At 37.5% G+C, this 17,855-nt stretch overlaps 1 protein-coding gene across 2 annotated transcripts in view; it reads right to left on the reverse strand.

Annotated features, from left to right (window-relative positions):
- adamts3 (ADAM metallopeptidase with thrombospondin type 1 motif, 3) overlaps nucleotides 1-17,855 on the reverse strand; it is a 239,396-nt gene that overhangs the window by 218,821 nt on the left and 2,720 nt on the right. For both annotated transcript variants that reach the window (XM_041788544.1, XM_041788543.1), the window contains exon 3: nucleotides 6,373-6,812. In XM_041788544.1, coding sequence (XP_041644478.1) covers nucleotides 6,373-6,812 — 440 coding nt within the window. The remainder of the gene's footprint in view (nucleotides 1-6,372; nucleotides 6,813-17,855) is intronic.

Here is a 17,855-nt window from a genome sequence, read left to right on the forward strand (position 1 = left end):
GGTTTTGAGGCAAATCTCTTGAGATAAATCACAGAGGACAACTTGTGAAATAAATACCGTATTGCTGACAGACACTGCTTTGTATCATAATTGAATCTTCCCACTGTTGTTGCTGTTTTTGCTCCAAACATTAACCTCCAAGAGGCAAGATCAGCACTGACATGCTCCATCTACTTTTATCAAGGAGCCCCTTCTCCATGTTTTTATTTTGACAAGCAGGCAGTTTGAAGGCTGTCTCCCACACAGGCCAGCACAGATCACCCTCACCCTCAACCCCACACTGCTGCTGCTGCTGCTGAGGCAGAGGAAGTATCTGCCTCATAAGCATTTAGCAGGCAGGCCGCCTGCCTGCCAGCCTGCCTGCTCCAGTAAAGACTTCCAGACAGCAGCCTGGCTATAATTAAGAAACAGTAAAACACACACCTAGTGAGTGCTCAGGCTACCACTTGAGATCAAAGAGCACTGGCCCTCAACGACAGGCTTTTTCATCAACAACAACTGCTTTGGTGTTTGATGTGCAGCTCTACAGCCCAGTACACTCTGCATCAAGCAGCAAACATTCAGAGGAGAAATTATATGAATTATGTTCTCTGATATAGCTGCATTAAAAGACCAAGTAATCAGACAACACAATGTGGAATGTATCTATTATTTATGAATCACAGATTGTAAAGGATCACTTAAGAGGGAAAAAATGTACAAGTTTTAATAAGGTCTAGGGTTGGTGTTCAATTTGTTTGTTTTTTTGTGAGGGCTTTTATTTTGAAGGTGGGTCATGGTCAAACAGGATATAAAGAGACCAGCAGGTGGTCAGAGTGAACTGACTGAATGAAAACTCATGCCACTTTGGCAACCAGCGGGAAGGTGAACAAGGTATGCTGTATAATCTTTTAACTGTGTGGCATTCTGTGATTACTTTCCTCATGTATATCCATGTATAGTTGTTGTAGCATTGCCTATTGTTTCTAGGCCTGTAGGTTTGCCTGTGCATTTTGATTTGTTTGTCAATTTATTGAACACAAGTAATTAGGCCTTTTAATGTTTTGTAATCATTTAACTGATTGGAAATATGACTTTCTAACGTCCTTTTTTAATTTTCTGTTTCCCACAGCTCTTACGGTGTGTTTATGACTATTTGCACAGCTTTAAAGGAATATAAAAAGGTGTCTTACACCATCAGATAGAGAGTCTTCCATTGCTCTAGCTGGGGATGCTACAGTAAGAGCTTTACACCAAGTATGCTACGTCTCCAAAGTAAGAGCTTCAGACTGAAGGAAGAAGCTTCATCTCCAAAAGTAAGCCTTACACCAAAGGGAGAAGCCATGTCTTCAAAGGAAGAGCTTTACACCCAAGGTAGATGCCTCATCACCTATGGAAAGGCTTCATCTCCCAAAGTAAGGGCCTCCACCACTCCTTGATCCTGTTGTCCCCCTGCCTTCAAGACTGGAATCCATGCTGACTGGTCTCTTCAACTCAACACTTCAAATCGTTTGGTGCTCACTGGAACTGGTTTGGGTAACCTTTATGTTCTTTCCTAAGTGGCCATGCTGGGTCTCTAGTTGTCTTCAGGCAGAGGTTAAAAGGATTAAGTCCAATAGACAAAGACAAATATGATGATCAAGAGTGGCAGCTGTGAGTAACTTTGTCAGTATTGTTTCAGACAAGAAAACGTAATTGAAAAGGATCGTCTCATCTTAATGAACTTCTGAATGAAGCCTTCAGTGACTGTGAATATAAATGTAACATCTATGTCAAAAAGAAGAGGCTAACTACAGGAAGGAAATTAGACAGTAAAAAAGAATTTTCACTGTTTAAAGGTATTCATATTTAAAATGTTAAACTTCTGCCATTGTCCTCTTGATCTTATGGTGTGTTAATGACTATTTGCACTGCTTTAAAGGAAAACCAACGATGTCTTAAACCATCAGTTCGAGAGTCTTCCATTGCTCCAGCTCCGGATGCTACACAGATCTCTACACAAACTAATCACTTTGTACCTGGCTTCACTTATTCAGACCCTGTTATACTCCAAAACAGAAAAATGGAGAAAAACACAATTGAATCATTATCTGTGTGTCCATGAAATGATTCTGCTGTTTGAGGTGTTAAAAGCAGCATTTATTTGAGCCTGTTTTAACATCACAGTGTCAAATACAGCAGTATGGCTTTTCTGATAGTCAGATCCTTTTTAACTATTCCTTACCCAGATTTTTACACCCTCTTTACTTGAAAGTTTTCAGCTGCTGTAACAGGACATATTTTACAGTAACAAAAGTCCCCTTAGGAAGTTTTTCTGTCACTTTCTACAACCTAAAGTAATGTAAGTGGTATCAACATCTAGAGGCCCTGCAAGTACAAAACATGCAAATTTGCCTGTGTTTTTACTAAATTAAAAGAAAAAGAAAGTACTTTTACCCTCTGCTGTTTTTAACCAGTGTCTTGCCAGGACTTCTTGTTTTAAAAAGCTTGTAAAATATCAACTCTGTGGTGTACAGTCAAAACATCCTTTCCTTCAGCACAACCTAGGCTATAATAATATTTGTGCTGCAGAAATCTCACTTGAATCTAAACAAAGTTATGAAAATATCTAAATGGAAATAAAAACTCAAAGATTTTTATGAATTACACACAGTAAACTAATGACTAAACTAATGACTATGCTTTTTTTTTTGCACACACTTGTTCTCCCATCTCTTGGGGACCATAAAGTTACAAAATAATCACTTTGTGACAAAAAGTCTTAAAAAATATTCAAATTTTTACAAAAAAAGTCCTTGCGCTTTTGGGAATTTCAGTCATTATTCAAAGCAGTTCCTGTCTAGAGAGACAGAGAGAGACACATCACGGCCTCTCTGTGTCTGTTTCTCTACATTATGAGTCATTCAGGCTCTCTTCTCCAGTTTTCAAATTGCACATGCAGTGTTTTGGAAAGCATGACAGGACGACAGAAAAGTCTGCCATTGGCTGTCACAACCCAGTCACAATGCATTCTGGGATACAAACAGACAACATTATGACAGCATTAGCTGCAGGAATGATCGAAAAAATGGATTAAAGACATTCAATATCAGAGTTACCAGTAAGGATTTAGAACTTAAAGAACTAGAACTTAAACCCTGGAAAGTCAGCCAAGTCCCAGGCCTGCAAGAAAAGATTTCTAAGACCTATGATGGCATGAACAGTGTCATTAGAATGGCAAAGCAGAGGGCTTTCAGGGGAAAAAAATAAGTAGCAACAATTTTTGGTTCAGATTTAACTTATTTAACTTTGAGTAACACTTGTCTCTACTTATACAGTAGTTTACGACAACGCAGGCCTCAGAGGGTTTAATAGTGGAAATCTGATGTTTTGTGTTTTTACTATATCATAAAATAGAAATTACTTTTAAAAGATCACTTTCTGATTGCACATCCAAATACATTTAAAACATATTGGTTCTTGTTACAACAGAGCGCTGATTTTAGCAAAGTTCAGTTTCCATGTATCATCTTGCAGGTCTGTTTCCAATCACAAGTAACATGAAAAGATGGGGGTAAAGTGACATCAGCTGCTAAATGAGGGCCCTCAATTCATACAGACATGACTAAACTAAACTGCTCTCCTTATTTCAGATCATATTTGTTCATTTCATACGTTGATAACTGGACAACAATCAAAACAAGTGGTCTTGTAATCATTCAGTTTTTTGGTAGTTTAAGTCTGGCATGGTTTAACTATTTTTGTTTCGCTGACTCATGTACAAAAACATTTTTTAAAGCAGGTCAGGTCAAACTATTTTCACACAGACAGTGTTCTATTTTTACATCTAAATATATCTAAAGATAGCTGTTTCCTGTTGCATAGAGCATGTTTTTACAGTAAAGGACATCCTACTGTGATGATGTCTTCTGAGAAGTTGCTTCCTGTCTTAGATTTCCAGTAGAGAAAAATGTGCAAAAGTTAAAAACAGATTCTGAAAATGAAAGTGCAAGAACCTCATCACTCCAGTAACAAAAAAAGCACATTCTTAGATTCACATCAGTGTGACATCATGCCGAGCAGCACGCTGCAGCATTCTTTTCAAATCATCCATGCACTGAGCAGAACGATGACTTTTGATGACTGCTGGCATCTTCAAAGTGACATCCTGCCACAACAGCATTCACAAAGCCAAACTCTCACATCCTGTGTGGCCCCCTCTCAGCCCTGAATCTCCAACAAGGTTGAACTATTAATGTCTTAGAGGGATGGGGTCTGCCCAAGTGATGAACAGCTTCCTCCCCCTTCTATCAAAGGAAACGGCCGAACCCTTCAGAGCAGAGGAGTGACTTAAAGGTCACAGTGGCATTATCTTTGGGATGTGTGCTTGACATGGTCATTGTGATGTTTTTAGAATCATATTCAGAAGTTCACATAGAGATGCTGCAGTTTGTTCAGTTCAGAAAATTGACGTGTTTGGACTGCTCTTTTCATGTTGTCAGCTCTGTCAGTTCCCCTCTGTGGACTTCACTTTCAATTATTGCAGCATAATAAATAAAAGGCTGCATTATGAAGACTCACATACAGGACCATAGCTCCATAGCAAGTACATTTAATGGTACTAAATGTTTCATTCAGTTATGATTTCCTTAAAAAGTAAAATTTCCTCTGGGTTTGTTGTTTTCAGCTCTGTGTTCACACTGACCTTCAGTGCCTTTAAGTTGAAGCGACGGACTTAACAAAGCACAGAAAAAATTCAGCTCTTGGGACATAAATACTACTTTCAAAAACAGCTCTTATACGTTCTGTTTAACACAATACTCTGTGTTTCAATTTCAGATTTTGTTACATACAAAATAAAATATATTTTGTCAAATTCCTGTGTTATCACTGATACAGTGATTTGCAATGCCACATAAACAAGATTTCCTGCATTGTTTGAGGTCCTGTTTCAGTCTACTTACTGTAAGAATTGGCTGCCTGGGAACGAATGCTGTATGTTGTTTGTCTGACATCATATAAGTGCTGACTCAAGTTTCATTTTAATCATAAAACATGATCTGTCAGCTCTCTTCTTGAGAATCAAGCTTCTTACATTTTCCAACGAAGTCAGCCAATATTTTCCTGACACTCTCCTCCCACGACCTCATCATAATGCAGGTAAATATCACACACACACTTCAGTTCTGGCCGGGCTGCTGCACTATCAAAACGTCACACTCCTACGCCTGCCGCACAAACTCAGTTTGTACTTGTATTGCCTTGTTCCACATGCTGTGATATAGACAGACTAAAGTGAACCCCTGCAGAGCACCTTTTTATAACCCTCTGAGAATCGACTCCTGAGGACACATAAAATGCACATATCCACAGATTTCTGAGAAAATACAGACTGCTGGAGTATGCATTCATGCTTCACCATGATTTAAGTCCCTGTGGTTCTCTCACTTTCATCATATCCATGTGTCATTTATTAAACAGGTCCTTAAGAGACAGCCTAAAAGTGCTGCCTTTTGGTTTGAAGTCTTTGATATGCTGCAGTTGATGTTGGAGTATCTAAATATCTAAAAATTCTTAAGCAGACAGCAAAGTGAAAAGAATCAAATGACATTATCAAACAAGGTAGCATCTGGTGACCACAGATGCAGATGAGAAAATGGTAATAATGTTCTTATTGTTTGTATGATAAAAAAAAAAAAAAATCAAATCCAGAAGAAACTGAGCTGTGAATTTATCCCGATAATAAGTATTGTCTATCCAGACCCTGACAGAGCTCATGTCATCATGTTAAAGAATAAACCTTTACTGTATTCCACCAATAACAGGGTATGTTAAAGATAACATGCTCAGAATAACAAAACTAGCATGGTGATATTTAGTAGTGTCATGTCTATAATTCTCAGAAACTTAGCAATAAAACATTGCCTAGATTTTTTTGTTAAAACATGTGTAAAGCAAATTTGAGAGTGTTTTCCTTGCATGCAAAGATGTGTCCTCGACCTACTTAAGAAGATTTTGGCCTAGGTCATTTCCCAATTACTGCTCAAGTGTTTTATGAGGGGTGATGGGGAGGATAGGACTGCAGACTTTTGTGGAGCACAAAAGAAACTTGTGTTTTATGTTGGGAAGAAGTTGGGGGGGAAATCCGTCGGGTTTGTGGGTGCAATGCATGGCCACTCACCCGTGACAAACTTCTGTACAAAAAGCTGCTATTCCCTCTGTTCGCTTGAAGAATATCTCCAAGAACAATGTGCTGTAAAAATGCCGAGCATTGACGCAAAGAAAGGCTAAACTCAGGAGTTACAGACATCTTAAATCCATTAGCGTCAGTTGATAAGGTCATGGCACTTTGGTAATATAAAGACAGAGTTTAAGGGGGAGGGGGAGGAACGATCTTTATGGCGGAGGACTTACCAGTCCGTCACAGTTGTTAATGGCAACCGCTGCCCCGGGGACGTCTGTGATGTCACCGATAAAGGTGCAGTCAGTCTTTAGCAGCTCACGGCGCAGTATCCTTTCATCCCCAGTGGTGGATCCTGTTTGGTTGGCGCCTGTACTTGAATTATTCTCTGCACTGTCACTGATGTTCATGAAGCCTTGGACCTCATCGTGCCACTCAACCATAGCACCAGGGGCCACCAATCGATTGTTTGGGCGCAGGCGGAGGTGGAACTCCTTCCCGAAGGCAGTGATGTTGAAGAAGAGTTTCTGCTCATTGTCACCAGAGGAAAGAATGTCCCTCTTGACTCGCTGCTTATGAGTGGCAGAGAGCAGGTGTGACAGGTAGTGTCCATGGGAGTCAGTGCTGAAGGGAGTGACAAGGCCGTACTCCCTCAGCCTGCTCCTTAGATGGCCTGTTAAATAGAAAGAAGAACAATTAACAGCATATTAATGCCGGTTTGACATATAAACACAACAAGTTCTCTGTTTTCTGTTTTATTTCCAGATTTACAAGCCACTAATTCTAATGCTGGGTTTATCCCTAAAGGTTTCCTCCTCTAAAAACAAACAGACCAGTTTATTAAAAACACTTAAAAAGCAGTTTCACATTCAAAATTGGTGTCTCTCCTCTGCTCTTCAGCAGGCACAGTATGTCAGAGAACACAAGATAAGCGGCTACTAGCTTGTTTCCTCTTCAAAATAAATAGACCATATAAAAAGTTAAAACACAGGTTGTTAACCTGAAACTTCCTGATTCAGTGTTTCTCTGACACTCTTCAGAGAACTTTGGGTGCTGTGAGCAATACAGCTGCTAACGTCAGCTCAAGACTAAAATCCTTCTGGTAAATGCTGTAGTTAAAAATAAAGATGATGTGGCTTGAAAGAGTAAAAGAGTAGTGGGCTGGAAATGTTTTAATGTCCTGCTAGCAGCATATGTGCACGGGACACTCTGAGGAACTGCAGTCTCAAATTTCAAACACAAAACTTATGTAGAATAATGTATTAGGGAACAGGCTGGCTTTGAGTTGATAAAGCACTAGATAGGAGTTTTTACTGAATAGCCAGAACAGATTTGACTGTCAAGTGCTGAATCAGGTTGAGCCTTTTTATCATACAAGAGTTTAAGTGGAAGTAATTTTAAGGATAGAGGTGTCAAAAATACAAAAAGCAAGTCAGACTGCTACTATTTAGACCCTGTACTTATTTAAGGCAGATTTAGAATAGTACCAAGCAAATAATGTGTAACAGCTACAGTGTGCTCAGTAATCTCAAAACTTACTTTACAGTTGATGCTAAAAAATTAAAAGAGTTTAGAATCCGAGCTTGCATGTATCTGACTGGCTGTCAGTTGATGATGGAAAGCAGAAAAGTGCAGCAAAGGCTGCAGCTATCCCATCAAACAACGACAAAAATAATGCCCAAAAATATTCTAACCAAAAAAAATATATATATCAATCCATTTATCCATCTGTTCAAAGGAATTAAGAAACTGTATTTATCTGTGCTATCAACCTTATATTTTAAGTATTGTTCACTTCAAAATAACTTCTTTCAATACAAGGCAAAGACTGATAGACTTAAAAATTTGACTCAGGATGAAGACAGAAGAGGAAAAAGCTTCCTGTCAGAAGATTTAGATTACTGCTGCCTCTAACAAGGGTAATGTCCACACTTGATTGTGATGGCCCACCTGGAGAAGTTACACAACCTCACCATTATGTCTGTTCACTATCTTATCAGCTCAAACTGCTTTTATGCTTAAGTATCATACAGATGTTTAATTCTTATTTGGCTGTTCTTTATCCTTATTGAAAATAACCTAACACAGCAACTTACCAATCTTCTAGGCTTAATTAAAGGGAAATTCATCCCCAACAGTATACAAAGTGGTGTGAATTTCAACTGAAGTTGTTATTTAAAAGTCATTAGGGATAATGTGAATAAAATTTGAATCACAACTACTGACTAATTTTCTCACAGACGGACCTGGATGTGCAGTGTTATACATCTTTAAAGCTAGCACTTAATGGAAATTACCGTTAAAGGTCTATCAGATGTAGCTCCATGATCACATAAACTTTAATTTAAAACATTTTATTCTACTCAGCAATATTAAGTAAAATATTGTCAGGAATAATCATCAGCTGTTACTACATGAACTGAAATTTTACAAATTTACATTAAATACAGTGTGCTGGTTTAAAAGTTTTTTGTTTAATGGGAAGCAGTTTGTATTTCAAAGTGGTAGTTTTTCAAATGTGAAAGAGTTGCAATGTTGTGTACCATTAGGAAGCTGTTTGTATATTTACTTATGACGTTCCTCTTGTTTTAAATCAAGTTAGATCGGTTTTGTACACAGATGATACAACTCTTTGTCTACCATCAGGATCAGTTAAGGAATTGTCGAGTGCTTTGGATAAGGAACTACAAGCTGTCTTTGACTGGATATGGAGTAAAAAGCTTGTTCTTACATATATAATACAGTGCTTAACAAATTTATTAGACTACCACCCAAAGGAAGGTTTATGCCACCGCTGCCCTAAATTAACAGCATTGGTAATTACCAAAATCATTTTTTATGTTTCTGCAATGGTTAATACACCAATATGTAGAAGCTCTTTAACACAAATAATATTTTTAATGCTAAAATATAATTACTGTTGTTATCCATGAATTTTCAAATTTACTGATTTATTAAAAAAACTGAAAAAATAGTAAAGCACATTATTATTTCTTGATTAATATGTCAAATTATAGTTATTTACTTGCATTCCTGAACAGAAAAATAAGTTTTAGTGGTTGAATGTTATGCTTGATGAATTTCTGACTTCTCAGAGAAGCCCAGTGAACCAGCTCAAATTTGAGTGAATTCAGTTTGAAATCCCTCATTCCTGTTCAAAATGGTAAAACGTGGAGAGCTCACTGAAAACAAAAGAGTGCGCATAAAAGCACTTCATGATGCTGGATGGTCTTTGAGACAAATATGACAGGTGGTCTAATACATTTGTTAAGCACTGTGTATATATATATATATATATATATATATATATATATATATATATATATATATCTGTGTGTTTTTTTTTTTTTCATTTGAAAAAGACTATTTGAATATTCAGAAATTGAGACTTATCTCCAGAATTAAGTACCAACAAAGATGGCATGACACTGAAATGCCATAAACATAAGTCCCAATATATTGATTTGAACAGAAAGTAAGACTGAGGGACATGCATGGAAGTGTTTACCAGAACAATTTTCGCATGCTGTTTCATTTCCACTCAAGCTCTCTGCCATTTGCTAATTTGTGGTCTGCTCATTCATACCAGGAAAGCTGTGAGCCTTTAAACACAAACTTTTAAAGGACATTTCCAGCCAGGCAGGCCTTTTAGTTCCAAATGTGCTCGATGGCAGGCACATTCAAACAACTCTGGATGGTTTTGGTTGGAAAAAAAATTGCTATGTGAATCCTGAAACCTTGCAATTATCTTGTATGATTTGACAAATAGCCATTCTAACAGGTGTCTATGGTGAAACTGAAATTACATGCCTGAGGAAATGACATGCTTTAGCAATCATAAAGATACTGCGCAGCTGCTAGACAGATATAATGTAGAAAACATGCATTGTAGAAGCTTTGAAGAAAAACACAGATAATGTACGTTATAAAGATAGTGGCATATTAACTTTGGAAGGATCAAAGCCAATAAAGGTTGTTCAGTCGCACTAAATTTATAAGGCTTACATCAACAGGAAAGCACAAATCATTGTCCTTACATAGCCTTATGTAAGAATAATCCTATCATATCCTTATTCTCAGACATATGCCTGCAGTTCACATTGGCTGTGAACATTTTAAATATAAAAGTATAAAATATAAAAAACATCTTTTGTAGGATAAACATCAAAATTCACAAAGCATACATCCAGTTGAATTTACTCTTAAGCAAACATTAATCAGATAGATAGATAGACTTTTGATACTGATATGTAAAAGACTATGTTGAAACATGTTTAAGCAGCTGATGAAATCTTTAAGAAAGTATTTCCCCAAAGTCAGCAGTCATGTTAAAACTTTGAGGGATAAAAAGTTATAGAAGACTTGTGTTGAAGAAGAGTTAAGGCATAGCCCCTTTCATTAGTGAGTACTAGAAAACTGGGTTTGCTTTGCTTAATCCTCAAGAGGCCCAGGTCTGATCTCAAGAGTCATTACTTCTAGCTAGAAAAAGGGAAACAAATCTTTTGAGTTCTCCTACTTTTGATCCTTTCAAAGGCAACACAAGCTTTGAATCCTATGTTTCTAAGTTAATTGTAAAACCAACCAACATTGCAAGTATGACTATAAGACAAGATTTTCAAATAATGTAGCCCTGTTTTGTTTGGGGGGTTTTTGCCTTTAAGGCATTTTAAGATGACAGAGAATGCATTTAGATCAGTTATCTCCTTATATTTAAGTTGTCAGCAGTGTTGGATTCTAAAATTTCTTTACTAATTTCAGCAATCAGGCATGAAATATTTACTATTAAGTATTCCAAGCATGTAAGATACTCTTTTTTCACTAAAAATTATAGCCTTAACCTTCTCTTGCATCATGCAAGAGGTTATTAAATGCAAGCACCAACACTATCTGAACTTCCAATAGCTGCTGCTTCACTTCATGTTCAACAGGCAAGCACAAAGAATAATTCAGTGAACCCAGGACGCAAAATGCATTCATAAAACTGATATGATATTTAGGTCAGTCATTTTTGAATGGAGATACTGTATGTGAAGAGTCAGTTAAGCCTGAACTCAGAAATGAGATGGGATTAGAACTGAAAGAAAGACTTTGCCAATAGAAACTCAACACAGTGCCTTTTTATTTTATGAGCAAATCGTTGAGCATTTTAGGTTTCATAAAGCATGACTATTGAAGACATATTTGCAGGGAAACGAACTTAAATGCCCAGTATGTCAATTCTGCCACCAGGGGGCTCTTCATCAGACATGATGAAGGGCTGGGGGCCTGAAACGTCACATTAGTGGTGATAATCTTCATTAAACAGGCTTGGAGCAGCTTCTGGTGTGGGGACTTGATTTTTGGTTCAATAAGAGAAACACTTCAACTTTAGAGACGCAATCAAAAGTCCAAATGAACTTCAAAAAGGAAAACGCGATGCAACTGACAAAAAAAGCTCTCCAAATATTAAAAAACAAATTCATGACCGACAGACGCGCTTCTATTACAGAACGATTCCACACTCAAAACGATCCTAATCCAAAATACACTTCAAAACCAGAAATGTCAAAAAACAACTGGCCTCCAGGGGGCGTTCTAGCAGGAAGAGAGAGAGGGAGAGACAGACAGCTGGAAGAGAGAACAAGTCGAGGACGGACTATGATTGTGTTTTGAAAGTTATTACGAGGTAATAATACTCATTATCAGTATATAGTTACATCAAGGTGTGAGTTTTCCCTCCTTCCAGCTCTGATACCCCCTCTGATGACACATTTTCATCTCTGGGGGGGTGTACATTTAATCCCTGCCTCTGCTCAAACTGAATGCCTCCCACTCTGGTCCTCTGTTGTCAGCATTCACTATCTGATTGAATTTTCATGACACATGATCAAAATTCAAGATTTATGTCCTTATACTGCAGTCCGATTGTCACAAATGGCCTGAGATCTCTCACTGGCGAGTGAAACTTTGATTGAGCCTAATAACATCAGAAGTTCAAACAAATTTCTCTTCTTACTGTAAAAAAATGCGGGAGATGTTTAAAACATTTTACCTATGATAGAGACGCTCTTTTGTTGAGTCATATTAATTAATTTATTGGCGCTAGTAAACAATAGTTCTTACCGCCCAATCCCTAAACATAATCATGTTCATTTTCTGCTATCCCAAAGACCAATAAATAAACCATTAGAAGACTATTCTTTAACTTCTATGTAAGAAAATTTTCTCTTTTCGATAATAAGCGTGAATTATTATTTGTTTATTGAGCGCATAAATAGAGAGAGAGAGTCGATGGGAATAGAGTGGAGCTCTGCACTGTTAGTCTGAGAGTAGATCAGTTTAATTTTAAGACAATATGAAGACAATCAGAGCAGACAGGAACATTCAACTCTAACTCCTGTCTTCCCAAATGCCAGGTTTTTTCGTGACATGAATAAATGTTAATCCAGTTGTTAAATCACGTGACTCTCAGTAGGTACAGCATTAATGACAGGAAAGTCATAGGGTAACGAAGCGTTTTCTATATTCATATATACATTTCCTTTTGTTTACAAGTGGGTGTACGGTTTTTTTATAATAAACGCTCATGTTTCAGGTTTTCTCTCTTCCTGCTAGAACGCCCCCTGGAGGCCGGGTGCTTTTTGACGTTTCTGGCTTTGAAACACATTTTGGATAAGGATCGTTCTGAGTTTGGAATCGTTTCTGTAATAAAAGAGCGTTTGTCGGTCATGAATTTGTTTTTGATTCTTGGAGAGCGTTTTGTCAGTTGCATCGCGGTTTCCCTTTTGAAGTTCATTTGGACTTTTGATTGCGTCTCTAAAGTTGAAGTGTTTCTCTTATTGAAGCCGTTTTGTTTCATTTAGAGTGCGTCTGGCTTTTGCAGACTGTTTGCCCTTACTGGCCACTGTAGTTACAGGACATGGACCATTACAACTAAGAAAAAAGATGTATCTGCTTTGAAAACTGCTGGAAATATTTGGTAATGTAATAACTCAATTAAAAAACATACAGAACCTAGTAGTCATTTTTAACTAATCTGGACTTTCAGTGTGAAAATTCTACATATTGTTCCTTTAAAGCTTGAGTTTCAAAATGTTAGACTGCACACTTTTCTATCAAAAACCTCCCACTGCTTGATCTTCAGGGACTTATACTCCTGGGTCTGTGTAAGATTGGCCATGTTGTGCTGCAGATATTAAACAAGAGGCTGATTTCAATTTATCTAGTAAAAAGCCAGAGTATAATAGATCTCTGCAGATTTATATCAAAATGACAAACTAGAAAAATAAATAGTAATGAGGTTTATAAGGTCACACTCTAACTGTGAGGCTGTTCTCAGAAATAATTGCCAACATTTTTCAAATAAGAGATGAAGACAGAAGTTACACTTTCAGATTATTAATAAAGGTCATTCACTCCATGGCCAGCTGAACTTCTCCTTTATTGTCACCTACAATATAGATACGTATTTTCTCGAACAGAACCTTTTATTCTCCCTTAGCTGAATGAGGCGTTCTATCAGAGTGAAGCTAGAACAGAAAGGCTGGGAGATAATTTCTCCATTGTGGTCAATATACAAAGAAGTCAATCAAAAGTGTTACACATAATGGCCTCAGTCATTTTGAGGAGGAAGTAGAGAGTGGGAGTGAAATAAAGAGAAATTGAAAAATATGGGGGGGGGACTACCACTATAATTAAAGTCTGTACTTCATCAGTATTTTACCTGTAAAGGTTCTAAATGTTGATTCTGTACAGCATAATGTAATCACAAATGTGTGCATTTAAAGATTTTTTAAGCAAATTGATCTATAACCAATTCTACCATGAAGGCAAACCTGCTGCTTATTCCCCCTGACTGCACAGAAGGATGACACAAAGTAAGTCTGCAAACAAATCCTTACCACTAATATTCTGTATATCTGAATTCCCATTTCATTAGCTAAAGCTAGAAATTATTCTATTCTTTCCAGATAGGTTGTTTTTTAGGGCAGTTCTAATCTTTTATCTGCAGTTCACTCCACTATCACAGCATTTTTAGATGCAGATGGCAGATTTAGAGATATTTTTAAGTAGCTGACATATTCGCATCAGGGTGGGAAATTAGCACCAGCCACCAGCCGAATGTGGGTATTTTTCAGCAGTGTCTGATGAATTTGCTCAACCTACTGTCAAATGAGGCAGATATATAAAAGTGAAATAATACTGATGGTAGATGGCTTAAATTGAGTCTCGATTTTCTTGCTGTTTTTGCCAACTTCATGATCAGAACCGAGCGGAATAGATCTTACAGTGTCAGATTTTAGTTTGTCAAGTTTCAGTCTGTTACACATTTAGGATTAATTTCAGGTGCCAACATTTAAAATGTTGATAATAGAAAGCATTAGACTGAACAAAGAAAACAAAACAACCATGTTAAAAACACATATTTAAGACAAAGATATCAGATATCTAAAAATACGAAAAATGTGTTCAAAATCAAGATAAAATTGAGGTTGGACTCGCCACAAATTTTATTGTCTTTCTGGGGAAGCTTACTTTACCGCCAGGAAATCAGTGTGATTCATCATGAAAAACACACTGAAACTATCACAGACTGTTAATAGAGAAGATATAAGGGTTGGTGTCAGTTGGGGATGGGAGTGGAGACGGTTGTTACTGTTTAAAAAAACAAAGTAAGGGGGCTGAACCACCTGCCAGGTGGGAGAATCCTGCTTCTATTTTCACTCACAAACATCTCAACAGAATCTCAACTGATGTCAGTTTTTACAGATGTCACACTCCCTGCTGCCAATCATTATCAATGAGTGCTACTGACATTCTTTATACTGCTACAGTTAAAACATACTACTTCCATTTTTTAATCACCAAACCAGTGGTTATAAAACAACTGAGTGTAGTGTTAATCCCAGTCAAATGTTGTCTGCTCTCATCCATTTTAAACACTAGCTGCATCATGAGAATATAATAAATATAGACTTCAAGGTCTAAAATGAAGGGAATTGCAGTAGTAAATTGATTTTATTGTTAATGCAGATGGATTGCCATCCCTCACAACACCACCCCCTGTTTTTTTAATGAAGTGTTTTTGTAGAGAAATTCGTTTTTGTGCCTCTGCTTTTAGGGATGTCTATATTATCTGAATAATTACAGGCAAATAGAAGCCTTTCAGACACTTTTTTTCACTTAAATTTAGTGATCTCTCAGGGAATACAGACATTTACTGCACTGAAAAAAGAAACTGTGGACCAACTTTAAAAAATGCTTCTTTGCATAAGAAGCAATGAAACCCCTTTTTTTCAACTGAAGTTAACTTCATGTAAGTCGTTTACTTGTATCAAAAAAACAAATCAACTGCTTGTTACTGACTGAAGTAACTTTTTAAGGACCAGCTGTTTTTTTTAGGTGTGTGAGTGTTTCACATCACTGAAAAAAACGTGTAGTAATTCAACATCTCAGTAAGAAAGACCTTTGTATCAAAGCTGTTTGTGCATGTGCATCAGCTTCCCTTTATTCTGTATAAAAAGCCTAACAAAAATGCTTTGTGGTTTGTAACTATCAGTTTGTTTGTTTTGACTACCTTTTAATAGAATGTATTTTGTGTTGCTGCCTAATCAGCACAATCAGAGTATATTTTGGCTCATAAAGCTGGCTGCCTTTTGCTTTATTAATAATGAAACATAACTGTGGACTTAGTCATTTTTCTGTCTTCACCTGCAGCAGTTACATGACAGAGTCTGCATCATTCCCTTTAATTTCTGATCAGGACTGTGCTTTAATTTTTTCAGCTTTTGGATCCTGAACAGCTCGCCCACTTCAACATTTTCACCACATATCTGCATTTTTTGAATTACCACTACTTTAGGCCATATAAGGGATAACATTTCCAGGCAAAAGCCTGCTTGTATTGGATGAATAAAGACAAAAGAATAAAGAATAAAGAATTAAATACTGGGGGTGGTTAGCAGTTATTAAGTTAGATCTCCAGTGTACTGAGGGTATAGTCGAAACAGGGAAGCCTACATTGAGGACTCCAAGCACAGCGTCTTTCTGGCATGTCATCCTCTCTTCCATGTTTCCTACTCTATGCAAAGTTGTGTCCGTCAAATAAAAGCATAAGAAAGCAACAAAACCAGAATATCATGAGCTCCCCATGCTGACTGGCTGTAGTATATATCATAAACCCCACCTCCTCAATGATAACAGATGGGATATAGGTCAAAATCTTAAGCTAAAAATACACATCAACATAAATCATGTTGTGGTGGTTAATTATTGTTAAGTTGATTCATGTTTAACATTCATTTTTAGAATTGTATTGTTTTGATTTGTTATTTGATATAAAAAAGACCAAATCTATAGTCACGATTATTCATAACCATGAGTGTCTGCTGAAAACCTATGGAGATCTTTCAGGTCTAATCAGAAACTTTAATGTGTGCTACATTTGACAAAACAAGTGTGGAGTCAGACGCACAGTTAAACCAGGCAGCAATCTTCTGCATCACTCTTGGCTCCAAATTATGTCACCAGCTCAATATGCCAGCACCTATCACAAGGAGACTCTGGCTTTACTTCAACACAGAAGGAGACAGAAAAGCACAGGTCACTGTAAGATACTGTGAAGTCTATGCTCTATAGCAGTGGCTCACAACTGGCCTGGCCTTAGGGCCCATCACCATCTCCTCAATAAGAAATCACAACCTATGTTTCTGACATTTTCAACAGATCAAATTTATCTAAAGAAAAATGCTGCAGTTTGGACCTTAGATGGAACAAAACAAGACTGAATTAAGACAAAGGACTAAATGTATTTTAAAAGCACATCCTTAGAGAAGCCCTGAGAGGACACACATCTAATGAAGCTCAGGGTTAGTTAGTGCAGGACGTGATAGTCATACGCCCAGCCATGATCCCAACATGGCTAGCTGATCCTAATCATCGCCTCTCAGCACAGCCAACCACACCTCTTTTTATCAACACTGCAGAGTATTTAGATATGACGTACTTCTCACTTATCTCTGCTTGCATTAATGCTGATGCACCACACTGCTGCTGCTGCTGCTGCTGGCAAAGCTTAACCTCCTCCACCCCAGCCTCCTCCTTTATAGCATAAAGCTCGTTGCACCCTCATATTCAGATTCATGCTACTATAGATTAGTTGCTTTAAAACTAATTTTACCGTACTTAATACGAATTGTCATAAATGTATCTATCCATATGGGGGTCTCTAGCTATGCACCCCCTGGAAAGTCAAGGCATGCTGCTTTACTAACCCCCCCCCCCCCCCCCCAAATATCAAAATGTTATTATGGAAAAACCACTTTTTCCCACCTCAGGACCTCTGTACATCAAAGACTTTCTGACACAATATTTGTTAAGGCACAATATTATCAACCTGACACGTCAGATAAACTATTTCATATATATATTGTGTGGGATATATTTCCTATCAATTCGGGTAGCCACCTGTGTTTATGAAGGGCACAATCTTTTCAAAACATGTCTTGTGAGAGTGACTGGACGAATGTTCTGTCTGCCAATCAGAGCTGCACAATATATGACGTACAGGGCATGCACAACCCTGGTGAGTAAACTACATAGCATTGGCTGGAGAAGCAGACACTAATGTGTTTGACTAGCCATTTGGGGCAGTCGTTGGATCAAACTCATGCTGATGCCAGCCAGGAGAAGAGCGAAAACCATTTTTTCTGCCAAGAAAAGCTTCAGTGTGGACCTT

Source organism: Cheilinus undulatus, linkage group 5, assembly GCF_018320785.1.
Source record: "Cheilinus undulatus linkage group 5, ASM1832078v1, whole genome shotgun sequence".
Lineage (NCBI taxonomy): Eukaryota > Metazoa > Chordata > Actinopteri > Labriformes > Labridae > Cheilinus > Cheilinus undulatus.